Source organism: Talpa europaea (assembly GCF_964194135.1).
Source record: "Talpa europaea genome assembly, chromosome: 8".
In the NCBI taxonomy this organism is placed as follows: Eukaryota; Metazoa; Chordata; class Mammalia; order Eulipotyphla; family Talpidae; genus Talpa; species Talpa europaea.
This window is the reverse complement of record NC_140075.1, coordinates 33,348,079-33,363,482: the sequence shown is the minus strand read 5'-3', so window position 1 is coordinate 33,363,482 and position 15,404 is coordinate 33,348,079. Positions and strand designations below refer to the sequence as shown.

Below are 15,404 nucleotides of genomic sequence, written 5' to 3'. Positions count from 1 at the left end.
ACTCCTTGGGTATGGAAGCCATGCTAAACACAGTGCAGGCCTGGGTGAGCAGCCCCCATGGGATCAGTGCCCAACCTGGTGCCTTAGACACCCAACATCCTTATTTTGGACCACTTCCTGCTCTACAGCTACAAGCCCAGGCTGGACTTTCTGACCTTGCCTTGTGGAGAGTGCAAGAGAAGTACTTGAAGCTGCTCAGTCCTAGACCTCAGGACCCCCCTCTCTGCCTCTTCCACAGTCACATGTGGGCCATGTACCAGAAATATATGGGAAATAGAAGCCAACAGCATAGAAGTGGTATACTGGGGGGGGGGGGGTTGTTTTTATATATTTTTTACATCATTCTTCATTTTGGTACAATGTATGTTTCTCATAACAGTTATAGTCCCCATGAAATTTCCACCACCCATTCGCCCGTGCACTATCACCATAGTCCCTTGTGCACTTCCCTCCCCTGTTTTGATGCTACTCTGTTCTCCCAGCCTGCAGAATGTCTCTGATTTATAGTTGCCTATTGATTTTGATTTTGATTTTATTATAATTATTCCCCTCCATCCCTTATTTGGATCCTCTACATTCCTCCTATAAGTGAAACCATCTGGTATTGGAAGTGGCGTATTTGGATGGCACCAAGTCCCATGGGGAGCTCTTCTCCTAAGAACTAAAGGACATTCAGCACTTGTTCCTGAACAGCTCCTAGATGTGATTGGGGAACAAAGGGCATGACTGGGGGAATGAGGGGCCTAGCCCTGGTTTGAAGGAACTTGCAGGCAACAAGGACATTACTAAGGGCAAATTGGCAGTGTCCCAGCTGAACAGTGCATGACCATTTCCCTTGGGGAACGTCTGCATACATAATGGGGCCTCACTGAGCTCAGCATTACAGGCTCCTGCATCCAACCCCAAGTTGTCTTTGTGACCTCACAGCGACTTTAGTATTAAACAAAATTTGTTTTGTTGTTTTGTTTTGTTTCATTTTTAAAGAGAGAGGGGTTAAGCTTGGCAGAGAGTTGAAAGAAAGCATTATTAAGCAGAAGAAATATATATAAAGACTTAGCTTAACATAGTCAATAGAGAGTAGAAATGAGTATGGCTAAAGCGAAATCAACAGCTGGAGGGCAGTAGGAGATGAGGTCCAAGAGGCAGCCAGGGACGTATCACGTAGTCCTTTGAGTCATCATAAGAACTTTGTATTTTATATCCTGTAGCTATTTGACATTGGAGACATCTGATCTGGTGAACGACTTAACAAATTTACCTTTTAAAAGGATCACTGTGGCTTATTTGCTACTCACAGTATTGTCAAATACAAAATATACTCTATGTATAGAAGATATAGAAATGAGAATAAACAAGTTCTATTAATTGGTTGACCAAGTAAGAATAATGTGCTTATTAAATGTATTTTTAATCTCTTGCAGATTCTACAGAAGGAGAGTACAATGCACTCTGTAGCTATCTATCTTTGCCCACAAATTTGTTCCTGCTTTTCCAGGAATATTGGGATACTGTAAGGCCCCTTCTCCAGAGGTACTATGAGGGCAAAATACCGTTGTTGGGTCATTTTAAAGTTTAAAAATTTTAAATTAAGATTATTTGCCAAGTGTGTAGATTGACTTCTATCGATTAAAGGGACTAACAAAAAATAGGAGATTCTAATTTACAAACTTAGAGAGTTGGAGATAATACCAGCAGCCATAGCCAACCGGAATTTCTCCACTATGATTACTATTCATTGCACTTATTTTACCCACAGCTACTGTCTCATTCCAGTTTTAAATCAGTGTAGGTGCTGGGGTTCCATGTTGTCAGCAGGTCTGTTGTCACAACTAAATATCAAAAGTACCCAGATAGGGGCTATGTGAAAAATAGTAGCACATCTCACATAGCAGCACACTTCTCAGAAGGATGATCGAGAAAGAAAAAAGTCATTTGATAAATACAAGTCATTTGGATCTGTCAGTTAAATAACCCAGGGAAAATTCAAACAATTTTCTTTCTTTCTCATTATTTGCTGATCCTCTTGATCACTTTGCACCCTCCTAATGTCCTGTCTCTTTATGCTATCTTTTATGACATCATTTTCCATTAATTTTTATAGTCCTCAACTCTTACCATTATTTCCCCCATGGTTTCCACTAGGCTATTCAATTTTCTGCCTTTCTCTTTTTTCTCTAATCAATGTTTTTTCCCTCCATGCCCATATCAGGATTTGTATGAATCTCTCCTGTCTCCTGCACCTTTCTTTGTGCTTTCTTTTCTGCTATCAGGTTCTTTTCTGTTTTTCCTCATTTCTCACGAATTGTTCTGATCTCCACTATGACAAAAATTAAACAAAATGTTAGTGTCATGCTTTGCATTGAACACAGTCACACTCAGTTATACTAATTTAACTTTTATATTCTTGGAATCAACATGTTTTGAACTTACTGTTCTAGTTCAGTCACATTTTTAAAATTCAAACTTCGAAACAAAAGGTCTTGCTCCTTATACCATTCTTAGCCCTGCTTCCCTCAAAGTATTTTTTTAATCCTCTCCTCTGTAGTCTCCCTTGTCAGTTGACTTCTGCCTGTATTCAGTCAGTGGGAAGCTCTACCAAGATCTTTGGAGACTGAGAGGCAGCTTGAGTGTTCACACTACCTCTCTCTGCCCTGTGGGGCATATCTGCCAGTGGCTATTGCTCTTCTCTCTCACTAGTTCCCAAACTGGTGGTTCCAGTATCCACCAATGACTCTAGCACTTGGGTTCCAACACTATTTCCTTTTGTTTCTCCATCCAAAGAGGAGTGGTCGCTTCCTGTTATTGGCTGATGTGTGGGTTGCCTTGCATTTTTTGTGCCCTGTTTGGCTCCTTGGCCCTTCCATCAAACTTTCCTAATAATTCCTGGTATTAAATTCCTTCTTGCTTAAATACTCAGAGTAGTTTCTGTTTTTCTAGTAAGAACCTTGATTCATAAACCCCTTAAAAAAATGTATCAATAAAAGAGGAGGGGACATAAATAGGAAGATACAAAAAAAAGAAGGGAAGAAAAGAAGAGAAGGGACACTATCTAAGGTAAAAAGTCTAGAAGAGGGAACATGGAACAAAGAGACAAAGATTTGGAGTCATTTAGATTAAAATTATGCTGATGTTGTGATGACCTATTTATGTTTTCTCTTGACCCCATATCCAGGTGGTGTGCAGATCCTGCCTTACTAAACTGTTTGAAGCAAAAAAACACTATAGTCAGGTTGGTTTTACTTCTCAATCCTTTTCCCCTATCTCAAAGTCCTGTTTTCAGAAGTAATTGATTTGTTGAGCATGCCTGCTATCTTTCTTCTTTATGCTAATTCAGCACATTTGTTTCCTACATTTCTGGTAGCTTTTGGCAGATATGAGATTACCTACAATTGTTTTCTTCTTAGAATGGCTGTCCTGGGCCTCCCCTGGTGGCGCAGGCGGTTGACTGCCGTGCTTTGAAGCTGTCCGCAGCCTCTGCAGCGCTGGTTCGATCCCGGCCGGCCGGCAAGGGTCTCACATGGCACGGCAGACCTCTCCTGTCTCGCCCACTGCTCCCCTCAGCAGTGTATTTCGTCAGTCTGCCTGTTCTGTTCCCCAGTCTCTGGTGAATCCTGTCACCTTCCCATGCATCTGACCTGTACCCCGGTTCTTGTGTAAAATAAATAAATCTTTTTAAAAAAAGAAAAGAAAAGAAAACTTTAAAATAAAAAGGATTACATATCTAGCTGGTTCTTTAAAAAAAAAAAAAAAGAATGGCTGTCCTTCCCTCTTAAATTGTATGATATCACCAACTTCTGTTCCTTATACTAGTGCATGCCTGTGAAGCAAAGGAAGAGTTGGCATCTTGATACTGCTGGTATATTAAAATCAGAGGGTAGCCACAGTATTCCTATAAACTGCTTTTCCCACTCTTGAGAAAAAAAGATTAAATAGAAATATTCTCTCTTAAAAGTGAACAATGATGTAAAAAAATTTTAAAAATTAATAAAAAATAAAAAATATTCTTTCCTTTCTTCCCTTCCTGGCTATATGCTTAGAGACTAACTAAGGGTCTTTACTCAAGACCCTTTCTGTCTTCCTAAATCACTAGTAGGAAACTCAACAAAGGCCAGAGCTGCATGTTTATATTGTTTGTAATCCTCCGAGAGCCTGACTTATATTATGTACAGGGTCTAATTTCTATTCAAATTGAATTGCATCAATAAACAAGCAAAGGAATTCACCTCCAACCTTAAATACTAACCAGTACTATTTTCTACAGGTATAGAAAACAGTGAGGCTGTGTACACTTGCCAGTTCTTTTCTCACCCCCTTGAACTTCTTTCACCTTCTTTGTAAATGTGCACATGCTGCCTACACCTTTAGCAACTTTAGTGATGTAGAAACTGTAAATCCAGTTCCTATGCTCACATGAGGTGAATTCACATCACCAAGAAAAGAAAGATTTTAGAGTAGAGAGAAAAGAATTTTAAGAGATAAACATGTTTTAGGACTGTTAATCTCACACAATTTCTCCTTTGCTTTAACTCATTGTATACCTTTCAGACATCTGTTTCCCCAGTGTTATATTACTCTGGGAAAGTTAAAAGAATTAACACAAGTTTTGGTCATGGCTAATATGCAATCTAATTATTTTTAAAGATATATTTATACTTACAAGAACTAGGATGTAGGCCAGAGGTGCGGGGGTTGGGGGAGGTAAGAGAATTCACAAGAGATAGAGTGGGGAGCAGAACAGGCAGATCTACTGAAATACACTGCTGAGGGAAGCAACGTGGAAGATAGGAGAGGTCTGCTGTGCCATGTGGGTCAGCTCCTTGGCCAGATGAGGATTGAACTCATGAACTTGTGCTACAGTGGCTGGCAATAACTTAATAGCACTGTGTCTTTAATCCCTGCGCCACCAGGGAGGCCCCAATATGCAATCTAATCATGTGTATAAACTCAGAACATTATAAGATAAAGTATAATATATGAAATACACTGTTTAATACCATAGAAATTTAAAAAATAAAAGATTGTTAACGACACACTTTAAGGTTCTAGAGAGAAAATTTTTTTAGGCCTGAGGTTATTTACTAAGATAAAGTGTTTAGAGGAGGTAAATTTTACTGAAGAAAAAAGAAAGTAAGTATAAAATGTAAATTGGGCCTCTTTGGTGGTGCAGTGGGTTGAGTGCAGCGCTGTGAAGCTGTCCACAGCCTCTTCAGTGCAGGTTTCATTACCGGCCACAGGGAGATACCCACATGGTACGGCAGACCTCTCCTGTCACGCCAACTGCTCCCCTCAGCAGTGTTTTCAGTCCGTCTGCCTGTTCTGCTCCCTGCTCTGTCTCTGGTGAATTCTCTCACCCTCCCGCGCCCCTGGCCTGTACCTCAGTTCTTGTATAAATAAATAAATCTTTTTTAAAAAATAAAATAAATAAAATGTAAATTGCTTGGGGTTTGAGGATAGAATTTCATATTATTATGGTAACTTTCCCAAAGCATGGAGTTAAGGTTTGTAGGGTATCTAGTATGTTATAATAATCATATTCACAACTATATATCAAATACTGAATATATTAATTTATACTTCAATCTTATTGAGTCTTAACCAGCTCTACAAAGTTCCTTCAAACTGTTATTCATAGTCAACATTCCTAAATGAACTGAAGTCTCTTATGTACCCTTTACCTATTATTAAACTGATGATGTGCCTCATGACTGAAAAGTTACAATAAATTTATTGTTAATTTGCAGATCAGGAAATACAAACTTCGGTTCAGTGACTTCTCAAGTGTCAAAGAATTTAGGATTTATAACAAAGTCTGTTTGATTTCAAAGGCAGTGTTGTTAACCACTACTTCATGTTATCTTCCTCGACAGTATAGAAATTTAGCTAGCACAATTGTAGTCTAAGGTAATAATGGGAGTTGATTTTGGACAGAAAACCAGCTAATGGATGATTTAGATTTTTAGAACAAGAAGTTTAGATACGATCTAGTTAACAGTGGGAATTACTGTGGATTACAAGTTTGGGTCCTTTTGTCATTTTTATTTATTTATTTTTCCCTTTTGTCATTTTTAGAACAGATATTCTCCTTTCTATTCCTTGGTTGGGGTTTTTTTGGTGGTTGTTTTACTCTTTTTTTGGTTTGTTTGTTTGCTTGATTAGCTTTTGATATGTACTTATTCATAAATAAAATTGCCTTTTAAATTATATTTCTAGGTACCCTAGAAAAAGAAATAGTTTGATAGAGCTTCCTGATGACTATAGTTGCCTCTTAAATCAAGCATCTCATTTCAGGTAAGGAATGGGGATTTTCTTTGTTTTTTGCTGTTACTATATACCGCCACTAACATTTTTTTAAACAGACTACTGAGCATTCCCTATAACAGTAACTTGCAATCTTGGTTGTTTTTGTTGTTTCATTGGGAGAAAAACTACATAACATAAAATTAACCACAATAAAGTGGCCTTTAATGTATTCACATGTTGTGCAACTGTCACCTCTCTCTAGTTCCAAAACTTTTCATTAACTCAGTAAAACACCTTGTACCCACTAAATTATTACTCCCTTCCTCCTCTGGTCCCTGAAAACATGCATGTCAAAGCATCTATGTGGACTTATATTTTCACTTCTCTTGGACATATGTACACCAAGGACTGGTCTTGTTGGTAATTTTACATTGAACTTTTTGAGGAACCTTTTACATTCCCAACAGCAATGTACAGGGGTCTTTTTCTCTATATCTTCATCAACACTTTTTATTTTCTGTTATTTTAATTAGAGCCACTCTAGTAGGTATAAAATGGTAGTTCATTGCAATTTTGGTATGCATTTCCTTCATGACCAGTGTTGACCATCTTCTCAAGTGCTTATTAGACATTTGTATATGTTCTTTAGAGAAATGATAATCCAACTCCTTAGCCTATTTGTAATGGTACTGTCTTTTTTGTTGTTGAGTGCTGAGTTCTTTATGTATTCTGGATATTGAAACCTTCACCAGATTGGCAAGTATTTTCTCCCATTCTATAGGTTGTGCTTTCATATTCCTGATGGTGTCATTTGATGCATAAAAGTCCATTTTACCCATTTTTTTTCTCTTATTGCTTGTTCTTTTGGTGTCAAAGCTAAGAATCCATTGCCAAATCTGAGGTCTTATAGATTTACCACTGTTATGTTATTTTTAATAGTTTTATAGTTTTAGCCCTTACGTTTAGGTGGTGGATTTGTTTTGAGTTAATTTTTGGGATAGGGTAGGAGGTCCAACTTCATTCTTTCGCATGTGATTTCCAGTTGTCTGAACACCATTTTTCTAGAGACTATTCTTCTCCCCACTGAATAGCTTACCTCGATACAGTTAAGCACTACTCAGAAGCACTGGTTCTCAAATTTTCTTTATCTCCCTCTTCCTTTTCACTGGTCACTTTCAAACTGAAAAACATATTGCATGATAACAACTAGTAAGAAGCAAGATAAATAAGCTACATTATAGACATTATTAATACCATATAAAAATTACCTATTAATTACTTTTATAAGAGAATCACATGAGCTTAAATACAATTCTGTATGATACAATATTGTCCTCTAATGAACAGTAATTTTTGTTTTACTATTATTAGTCTTGCCTTGTTATTTGAATAATATACACTACCAATGAAATGTCACTGAATGAAGAAATTATATTTGTATCTGCTTTAACCATTGGTATGTGACTAATTCATATCTGAATCACAATACTTCATGTCTTAAGAAATAAGCTAAAACTACTGTTGATGCAACTATGTCTTTTTGACCCAGGTGGTATCACACCACCATCCTGGCAAACCAAATTGGTATACATGAAACTAGCAATAATCTGTAATGAAAAAGAATCTCAACAACCTGAAAAAAATCAGAGTCAATTTATCAACTTCATTGTTGATGTACTGGTAACAAAGCATCCTTTTCCCAAATTGCACAAATTCTAAAGCTCATTTAGGAGTTTGTAATACTTGCTAATCTTTGTGCACCAGCCAAACTTCTTAGTAAACTTAGAGCTTAGAGCTTTCCATAAACACAATTAAGTCTTAAATTTTGTTTTAAGGATGGCCATTAGTAATACCAATTAAGTGTCTTGGTGTATGAGGTGACAGTTTGTAGTGCTTAGCCATATATTAAATAACTTTTTTATTTGAAGAAACCAGAACTAGAGATTATAGATTAAGATCATTTTGTGTATTTGAAGGGCCTTCTTTTACCAACTCTGAGAATCACCACCATACAGAATGACTAAGAAATCCCTTGTTTCGTTATAACCATTACTTTGAGTCATAAAACCAGAGGTTTTTTTCCAAGTCTCAGTTTAAGTTTAATAAAACTACAAAAGATCAAAAGTGATGACTCTACTATACACTTCAGTTGGCCTATCCCACGGCATAACTAAGGCCAATCTCTCCAAGGCCCTCCCAACCCCTGTAGGAAAGACCTGTCCTGTCCCATACCATATCTGATCTGAGTCGAAGGTGTGTTTTAAGCATGACAATAACAGGAAGTTTGGTTCTTAGGACTGCTCACTGCAGCCTGGCTCTAAAAATGGTCCAGGGCTCACTTCTGTTTAGAGAAATATTCTTTGCTCTTCTGGACATCAGGCTTGATGAAAAACAGAGGTTTTAACAGTTTTTAACAGGAACTTGGGTAACCCACATTCTAGCCTCTGTTACCAGATTGGCTTGATCTTTGTTAACTCTCTTGCTGCATCTCTCATGCTGATTAAAGAAATGATTGCATTACTTTATCCCAGTCCTTAAAAATTTAACTGGATGATTTCAAAGATTGCATCCAGCTCTAAATTCAGTTACCCTCTTAATAGTAGGGCTGCATTGCTACCACAGAAGCCCAGTGAATAAGTACTGTCTTTCAGGCAGTAAAGGTTCTTAGAAGTTGGCTCTTAGAAGTTCTCCAAAGAGGGTTCATAATTAATCACAGTGAAGATCATCCCAGATGACATTACCACTTAAAGGTTTCAAATAAAAATGAAAATAAATCATATGAGCTCTTCCAGTTTTATTGTCACCACCAGTTTCCATAAGACCAAGCCATGACTAATGTAGATGAGTGGCTGATGGGTACCTTAGGCATAGTGCCCTTTTTCTTCTACAGTGATTTAGACTCAGCCATCCTGCTCAAAATGTGAAAGAACATGTTGGCTTTATCCAAACAAAGCTATAATTATGTTCTGGAACAACCTGAGAAATGAAAATAGCCCCCTCTTTTGTAGTAGACAAAAATGAAATACCTATGCTCAGAGTACTTCTGCACCTGGATAGACAAGGGTGGTTTCTTATCTTGTCTGACATACTAGGGATCAGAAAATAAACTGTTAATATCCTATTGGAGATTTTTTTTTTAAAAGATTTATTTATTTATACAAGCACTGGGTACAGTCAGAAGCGCGGGAGGGTGAGAGAATTCACCAGAGCCAGAGGGGAGAGCAGAGCAGGCAGACTGACGAAGTACACTGCTGAGGGGAGCAACGGGCGGCAGGAGAGGGCTGCGCGCCATGTGGGACCCTCGCTGGCGTCCGGGGATCAAACCGGCGCCGCAGAGGCCGCAGGCAGCCTCGCAGCCCAGCGCTCAACCACTGCACCATTGGGGAGGCCCAAGAGATTTTTTTTTTTTTTTAATGCTCTTTATTCCAACCCCATTGTGGGCCTTACTGGATCTTTCCTGGGGCTGCATTTATTTTTTTACTGTCCAAATTAAAGAATTCTCAGTGTTTTTCATTTTGGTTATACAGCAGAGATAGGAGGAGCATGAGAAGCACCTTTTTAAAAGACAGCTGTTATCACTTTGATTCAGAGTGATAACACCCTTTCATGGAGGGGGGAACATTAAAGCAAGGCTCTAGCATGCCATCATATTAAAGGGTCAGATGTCAAAGCATTACTTGATTCAACTAAGTCAGCTCTTTACTTTTTCCTTCCTTAAACTTAGCTGTCATTCCCAGATGGAAGGTGTATCAATTCAAAGACCACAGTCTCTATTTTAACTCAAAAGATCTCGTTATTCCAGAGAAATGGGGAGAAAATGTGTTTGGACCTTTAGTATACCGGCTAAGTTTTATTGTCATATTCCTCCACTATTGAGATCACAAGCTTCACTAAACTAACTAGGGAAAGCAGTTGACTGTATCAGATTACAAATGGATTCCATTAAATGAGTCTCAATCTCAAGTGACAGTTAATTGCAAGATTTGATGAAAATTATCAGGATACTGTATATTTAATAGTAGATTTTTACTATTATAGATTAATCAGAAAATTTGGGGGCAACTTTTTTTTTATGGGGACGTGTTAAAGAAAAACATCTAATTGAAGATTTCCTTGTGTTTTAAGAGAATTCTTTGTTGTAGAGCAGCCAGTAATGAAGACATATTTCATTGCTAACTGGAAATATCATACTTTTTGTTTCTTTGTGTCTGCATCATACTGAAAGTTTTCTTCCCTTTTGAGGTGTCCACGGTCTGCAGATGATGAGCGGAAGCACCCTGTCCTCTGTCTTTTCTGTGGCACCATACTGTGTTCTCAGAATATTTGCTGCCAAGAGGTTGTGAATGGGGAAGAGGTTGGAGCATGCATTTTTCATGCACTTCACTGTGGAGCTGGAGTATGCATTTTCCTAAAGTGAGTAGTGAGTGATCTGGAAGCTTCCTAGTGAATTTAGGGAATTTGTTCTCAGTCTGGAGACCATTTTGGCAGAACACTATGTTGATAAGTGATCTATTAGAAACTAAGTGTACAGAGACGCATTATTCACATGAGACTATATTTGAGAAGATACTGCGTAATAACTGGTTTAAAAAGATGGGATTATGTTAATTGTTTCATTGAGAGAGATAAAAATTCAAAGCAGGAGCTCCTTGGTGGTCTCGGGGTAAGTCTCAACGCTATCACTGCTATGGCCTGAGTTCGATCCCCAGCCAGGTTGCTGACCCACATGGCACAGCAGACCTCTCCTGTCTCACCTGCTGCTCCCCTCAGCAGTATATTTCAGTAGATCTATCTGTTCTGCTTCCCACTTGGTCTCTGGTGAATCCTCTCACTCCCCACACCTCTGGCATATACCCCGGCTCTTGTATGCATAAATAAGTAAACCTTTTAAAAACAAATTCAGTGCAGATATGCATACTTTTTCTTTACATTCTTCCCGTGTTATGTAGTTGCTATAGAATATGAAATCATTGCTTGTAGGAATCTGTTGCAACAAGGGGAATGAATGCATGAAAGCCAAACCCAAACACCTATTGTCTTCTTTAAGGGAGTCTATAGTGAGTAAACCCACTACCTAATCCAATGTTTATTTTATCATTTCTCTCCATAGTACTTACTCCCTCTGTAACACATACGCAAGCACTTATTTATGTCTCCATTTCTCTGCTGTAAGAGTCCCAAATGCTTTCAAAGTGGCAGTAGTTCTTTTGAATCCAAGCTAGTAAAAGCTCTAACCAGAAAAGGCTTCACACTTCCCTGGCTGACCTTCTTTCTGACCCAAGGTAACAAACTAGGAGTTCTTTCTCTTAAGTTCAGTCTCCCCATGCAGGGTTTAAGTCTACAAATTGAACAGAATCAACCCTAGCCACATTTTCCAGGCTATCTGTGACTGGAGTAGGACAGCCTCCTTCCTGTCTTCAGTGTATGCAGCCAATACTACTGACCCCACTTCCCTAAATCCATTGATCCTTTCCTATGGTTGCACTGAAAATAGCGGTGTTCATAGTGTTCATTCTCTTCTATTTAGACAAAACACAATTTTGTGTTCCTGTTGTCACTATACTGTATCCTAACAGATGTTGGTCATGTCATTTTTTTTTTAAAAAAGATTTATTTTATTTATTTATGCATACAAGGACTGGGGTGCAGGCCAGAGATGTGGGGGGTGAGAGGATTTACCAGAGACAGTGGGGAGCAGAACAGGCAGACTGACTGAAATACACTGCTGAGGGGAGCAGCGGGTGAGCCAAGAAAGGTCTGCTGTGCCATGTGATTAGCTCCCTGGACAGGGATCAAACTCTTGCCTCAGTGGCTGGCAATAACTTTTTAGAATTTATTTTACATATATTTTACATCATTCTTCATTTTTGTACGATGTGTGCTTTCTCCTCTCAGGTGTAGTCCTTGTGAGGGTCCTACCACCAATTCACCCATGTCCCATCGCCATAATCTCTGTGCTTTTCTCACTCCTGTTTTGATCCTTCTCCCTCCTCCTCCCCTGCAGAATGTCTCTGATTTATAGTTGATATTGATTTTTAATTTATTATAATTACTTTTATTTTCCTCTGATCTCTTATTTGTTTCCTCTACATTCCTCCTAAAAGTGAAGCCATACAATATTTTTATTTTTCTTTCTGGCTTATTTCACTGAGCATAATTCCTTGATAGTGCTGAGACTTAACCCCTGCACCACCAGGGAGGCCCTGGTCATGTCTTTTCTCTATCTATTAATAAATAAAGAAAACTTTGGTGCAGTGCCTGTCGACACACATGTACTTAATATTTCCTGTTGGTTGTTTTATCCTTCAGAATCAGAGAATGCAGAGTGGTCCTGGTTGAAGGGAAAGCCAGAGGCTGTGCCTATCCAGCTCCTTACTTGGATGAATATGGAGAAACAGACCCGGGGCTGAAGTAAGACTTTTTGTTTGTTTTGCTAATTATTGTATATAGATGTTAACAGTTCTTTAAACACAAAATCTAATGCTGAATGTTGCGAGATATTTTTAAGTAACTGTTAATTTAAAATACTAAATGCTATCTTAAATGTATTATATAATTTTCAACAAGTTTCTGCTTCTCCAAAATCTGAAGGTAATAATTTTCCAAAAGTTTTAAAGACACCAACCATCTTAATGTTTGAAGACTCTATTATTTTTAAATCAACCAATCTTCATAATTACTTAGAAGGTTTAATTGATATAGATAAATAAAAGAAAGAAATATGTAGAATCCAGTGAGGGAGTTTGGTTTAAAATAGATAATTTATTGTTTTTATTATAACACTTGAAACTTCTTATTAGCCTTGTTTCCAAACATAAGCAAAATATTTAGAATCCTGAACTTTTTGTATCCTGCCCTGGTCTTAGGAACTGGAGTACTACTCATGGCTTGTGAGGATGAGGGGGTATTGTCCCCAAAGTACAGTAAAGATTAGACCCCCCTCATAGTAAGTAAGCTATCTTTCTTAGTTTAACTGAAATTTTGTTCTTTTTAAAATATTACTTAAAATTAGTAGACTTATTAGATGGGGGTTAGAACCTCTCTGATCATACAGAGATTTTTTTTATTGTGACGGCATTTAACCAGTATAGAGATAGTCTTTGGACTTAATGAGAAAAAATACTTCATGGTGAAAGTAGTTAATGATTGAGGATAGGGGATCTGACTTGTTCCAAAATGGTTCAAAGAAACAGAATTTTTAAATTAATTAGACAATTTTAAAATACCCAGTCAGCTGAGACACTTAAATGCCTCAGGAATGAGAATCTCACCATTCTCCATTACTGACAATAGCTAAACTTTAGTCATTTTGAATTAACTATTATGCAGTGTTGCAAACTGTGCATCCCTGGAATTCAAGTGAAGCAATTTTATTTAAATATTTGCTAATCACCAACAATTCTGTTGCCAGAATTGGTATGTCATAGGGTAACCATAACAAAATATTTTTTAGTAGCAGGATATAATTTGGGGACTTGGTACTATACCTCTCACTTAATCTCTGCTATTCAAAGACAAGAAATCAATGCTGGATAAACAGAAGCCAGAAGACTCAGATAGAGGCTAAACTTAGCTAGGTATTTAACTAAGATCCTATTACACCCATGGCATACACGACCTATTTTCTGAATAAATATCTACTTTATTAACTAAGTAACCTGTCAAGTTCATAGGGATCAATGATGACAGGAAAATATCCCTTTTGTTCATTTTTTTCATGATCAATGAATTAATTATTTAAACTATCTTCTGCCCAAAGCAGAGAGAAATAAGATCAGTAAATTGGTCAGATATACTAGTATACCAGTATATTTGTAAAGAAGGTGAACTTAAAGTCATATATACTTTTCTGGTCTATTTGCAGAGTAGAGATCCAAACCAGTTCTATGGTCCCCAGCGCTTGGGTTCTGATCCAGAGTCTCTATTCATCTTCTTAGCTGGTTGTAGGACCTCATCTACTAGTGTGTTGTTAGTAGATTTACTTAAGAGTTATGGAAGAGAGTTGGTTACCATCTCCCCAGGGAAAAGGTTTGAGCCTGGTGCAGAGATGGGTTAGGGCATGAACTCGATCAGCTCCCTCGTGCTCACCATGCTACTACTTCGGGAAGGCAGCATATGCTCACTTCCACCCCATGGAGTGCCATAGAGTAGAGGAGGCTCTTCCACATGCAAGCTGAGGCCTCCTCATCATGTGTGCAACTCAACCCATCCGAGTTGTGCTAGAACCAATCTAGCAGCCTAGAAACCTGCTACGCAGTCACTATTTTTTACCTAGTCACCCAAAATGCCCTTCTATAACCTTATCCTGGTGATTACTTCTAGTTCTAAGATTCTGATCTCTAGAGTTCAGACTAATTTAAAGCAATAAAAATGTGTTCAACTGTTTGATTCAAACTAACTTTTTTTTTTTCCCCTGAAGGAGGGGCAACCCACTTCATCTATCTCATGAGCGGTATCGCAAGCTCCATTTAGTGTGGCAACAACACTGCATTATAGAAGAGATTGCTAGGAGCCAGGAAACTAATCAGATGTTATTTGGATTCAACTGGCAGTTACTATGAGGTACAACTCTGCCTTGGAACAATAACGAATGAAGACAGTAATGAAGACCAATTCAAAATTATGGACACTTTTCTGAGGGCTGGGGAAGGGTTGAAGGATCTTTTGCTCCATGTCCAGATTCACATACATTAATAAAATATTCCTTAATGGAGTATTGGTTTCAGTTAGCAAACATATGCTTCAAGGAAAAAAATAAGGACATAGATTAATCTGTTTTATGTTCCAGAGCACTAAAGAAATGCTTGTTTACCCCAAATATTTGAATCTGCCAATATTCCCAGAAACTCATTTCCCTTCATAATCTGTCCCATTTCATTACATTTTACCCACCTAGTAAATGAAGTCATATTGAGCAGTTGTGGGCACTTTTATATGTCGGCTAACTCTTCAGTAATCATGTATTTGTTATTTCTTCACCAAGTTTAGTTTAGCTAACATTGGATCACTGGTAAGATTCTAGAAATTCCAGTAATCTGTGATACTAGATTTTCCTTGCAGCTGAAGAGGAATTGAAAAAAAAAAGAAAGAAAGAAAGAAAAAGAAAAGAAAATGGTGTGCTTTAAGAAAGTTTTCCCCAAAGGTATATTTTGTTATTTAAGAGA

At 37.9% G+C, this 15,404-nt stretch overlaps 1 protein-coding gene across 1 annotated transcript in view; it reads left to right on the top strand.

Annotated features, from left to right (window-relative positions):
- The window catches only part of UBR1 (ubiquitin protein ligase E3 component n-recognin 1), a gene marked incomplete at both ends in the record, with an annotated part of 112,708 nt that extends 97,907 nt beyond the window's left edge, over positions 1-14,801 (top strand). The window contains 6 exons of the mRNA XM_084240985.1: positions 1,422-1,530; positions 3,173-3,229; positions 6,211-6,288; positions 10,483-10,653; positions 12,550-12,651; positions 14,660-14,801. Of these exons, the coding sequence (XP_084097111.1) occupies positions 1,422-1,530; positions 3,173-3,229; positions 6,211-6,288; positions 10,483-10,653; positions 12,550-12,651; positions 14,660-14,801 (659 nt within the window). The remainder of the gene's footprint in view (positions 1-1,421; positions 1,531-3,172; positions 3,230-6,210; positions 6,289-10,482; positions 10,654-12,549; positions 12,652-14,659) is intronic.
- Positions 14,802-15,404: the final 603 nt, after the last annotated feature.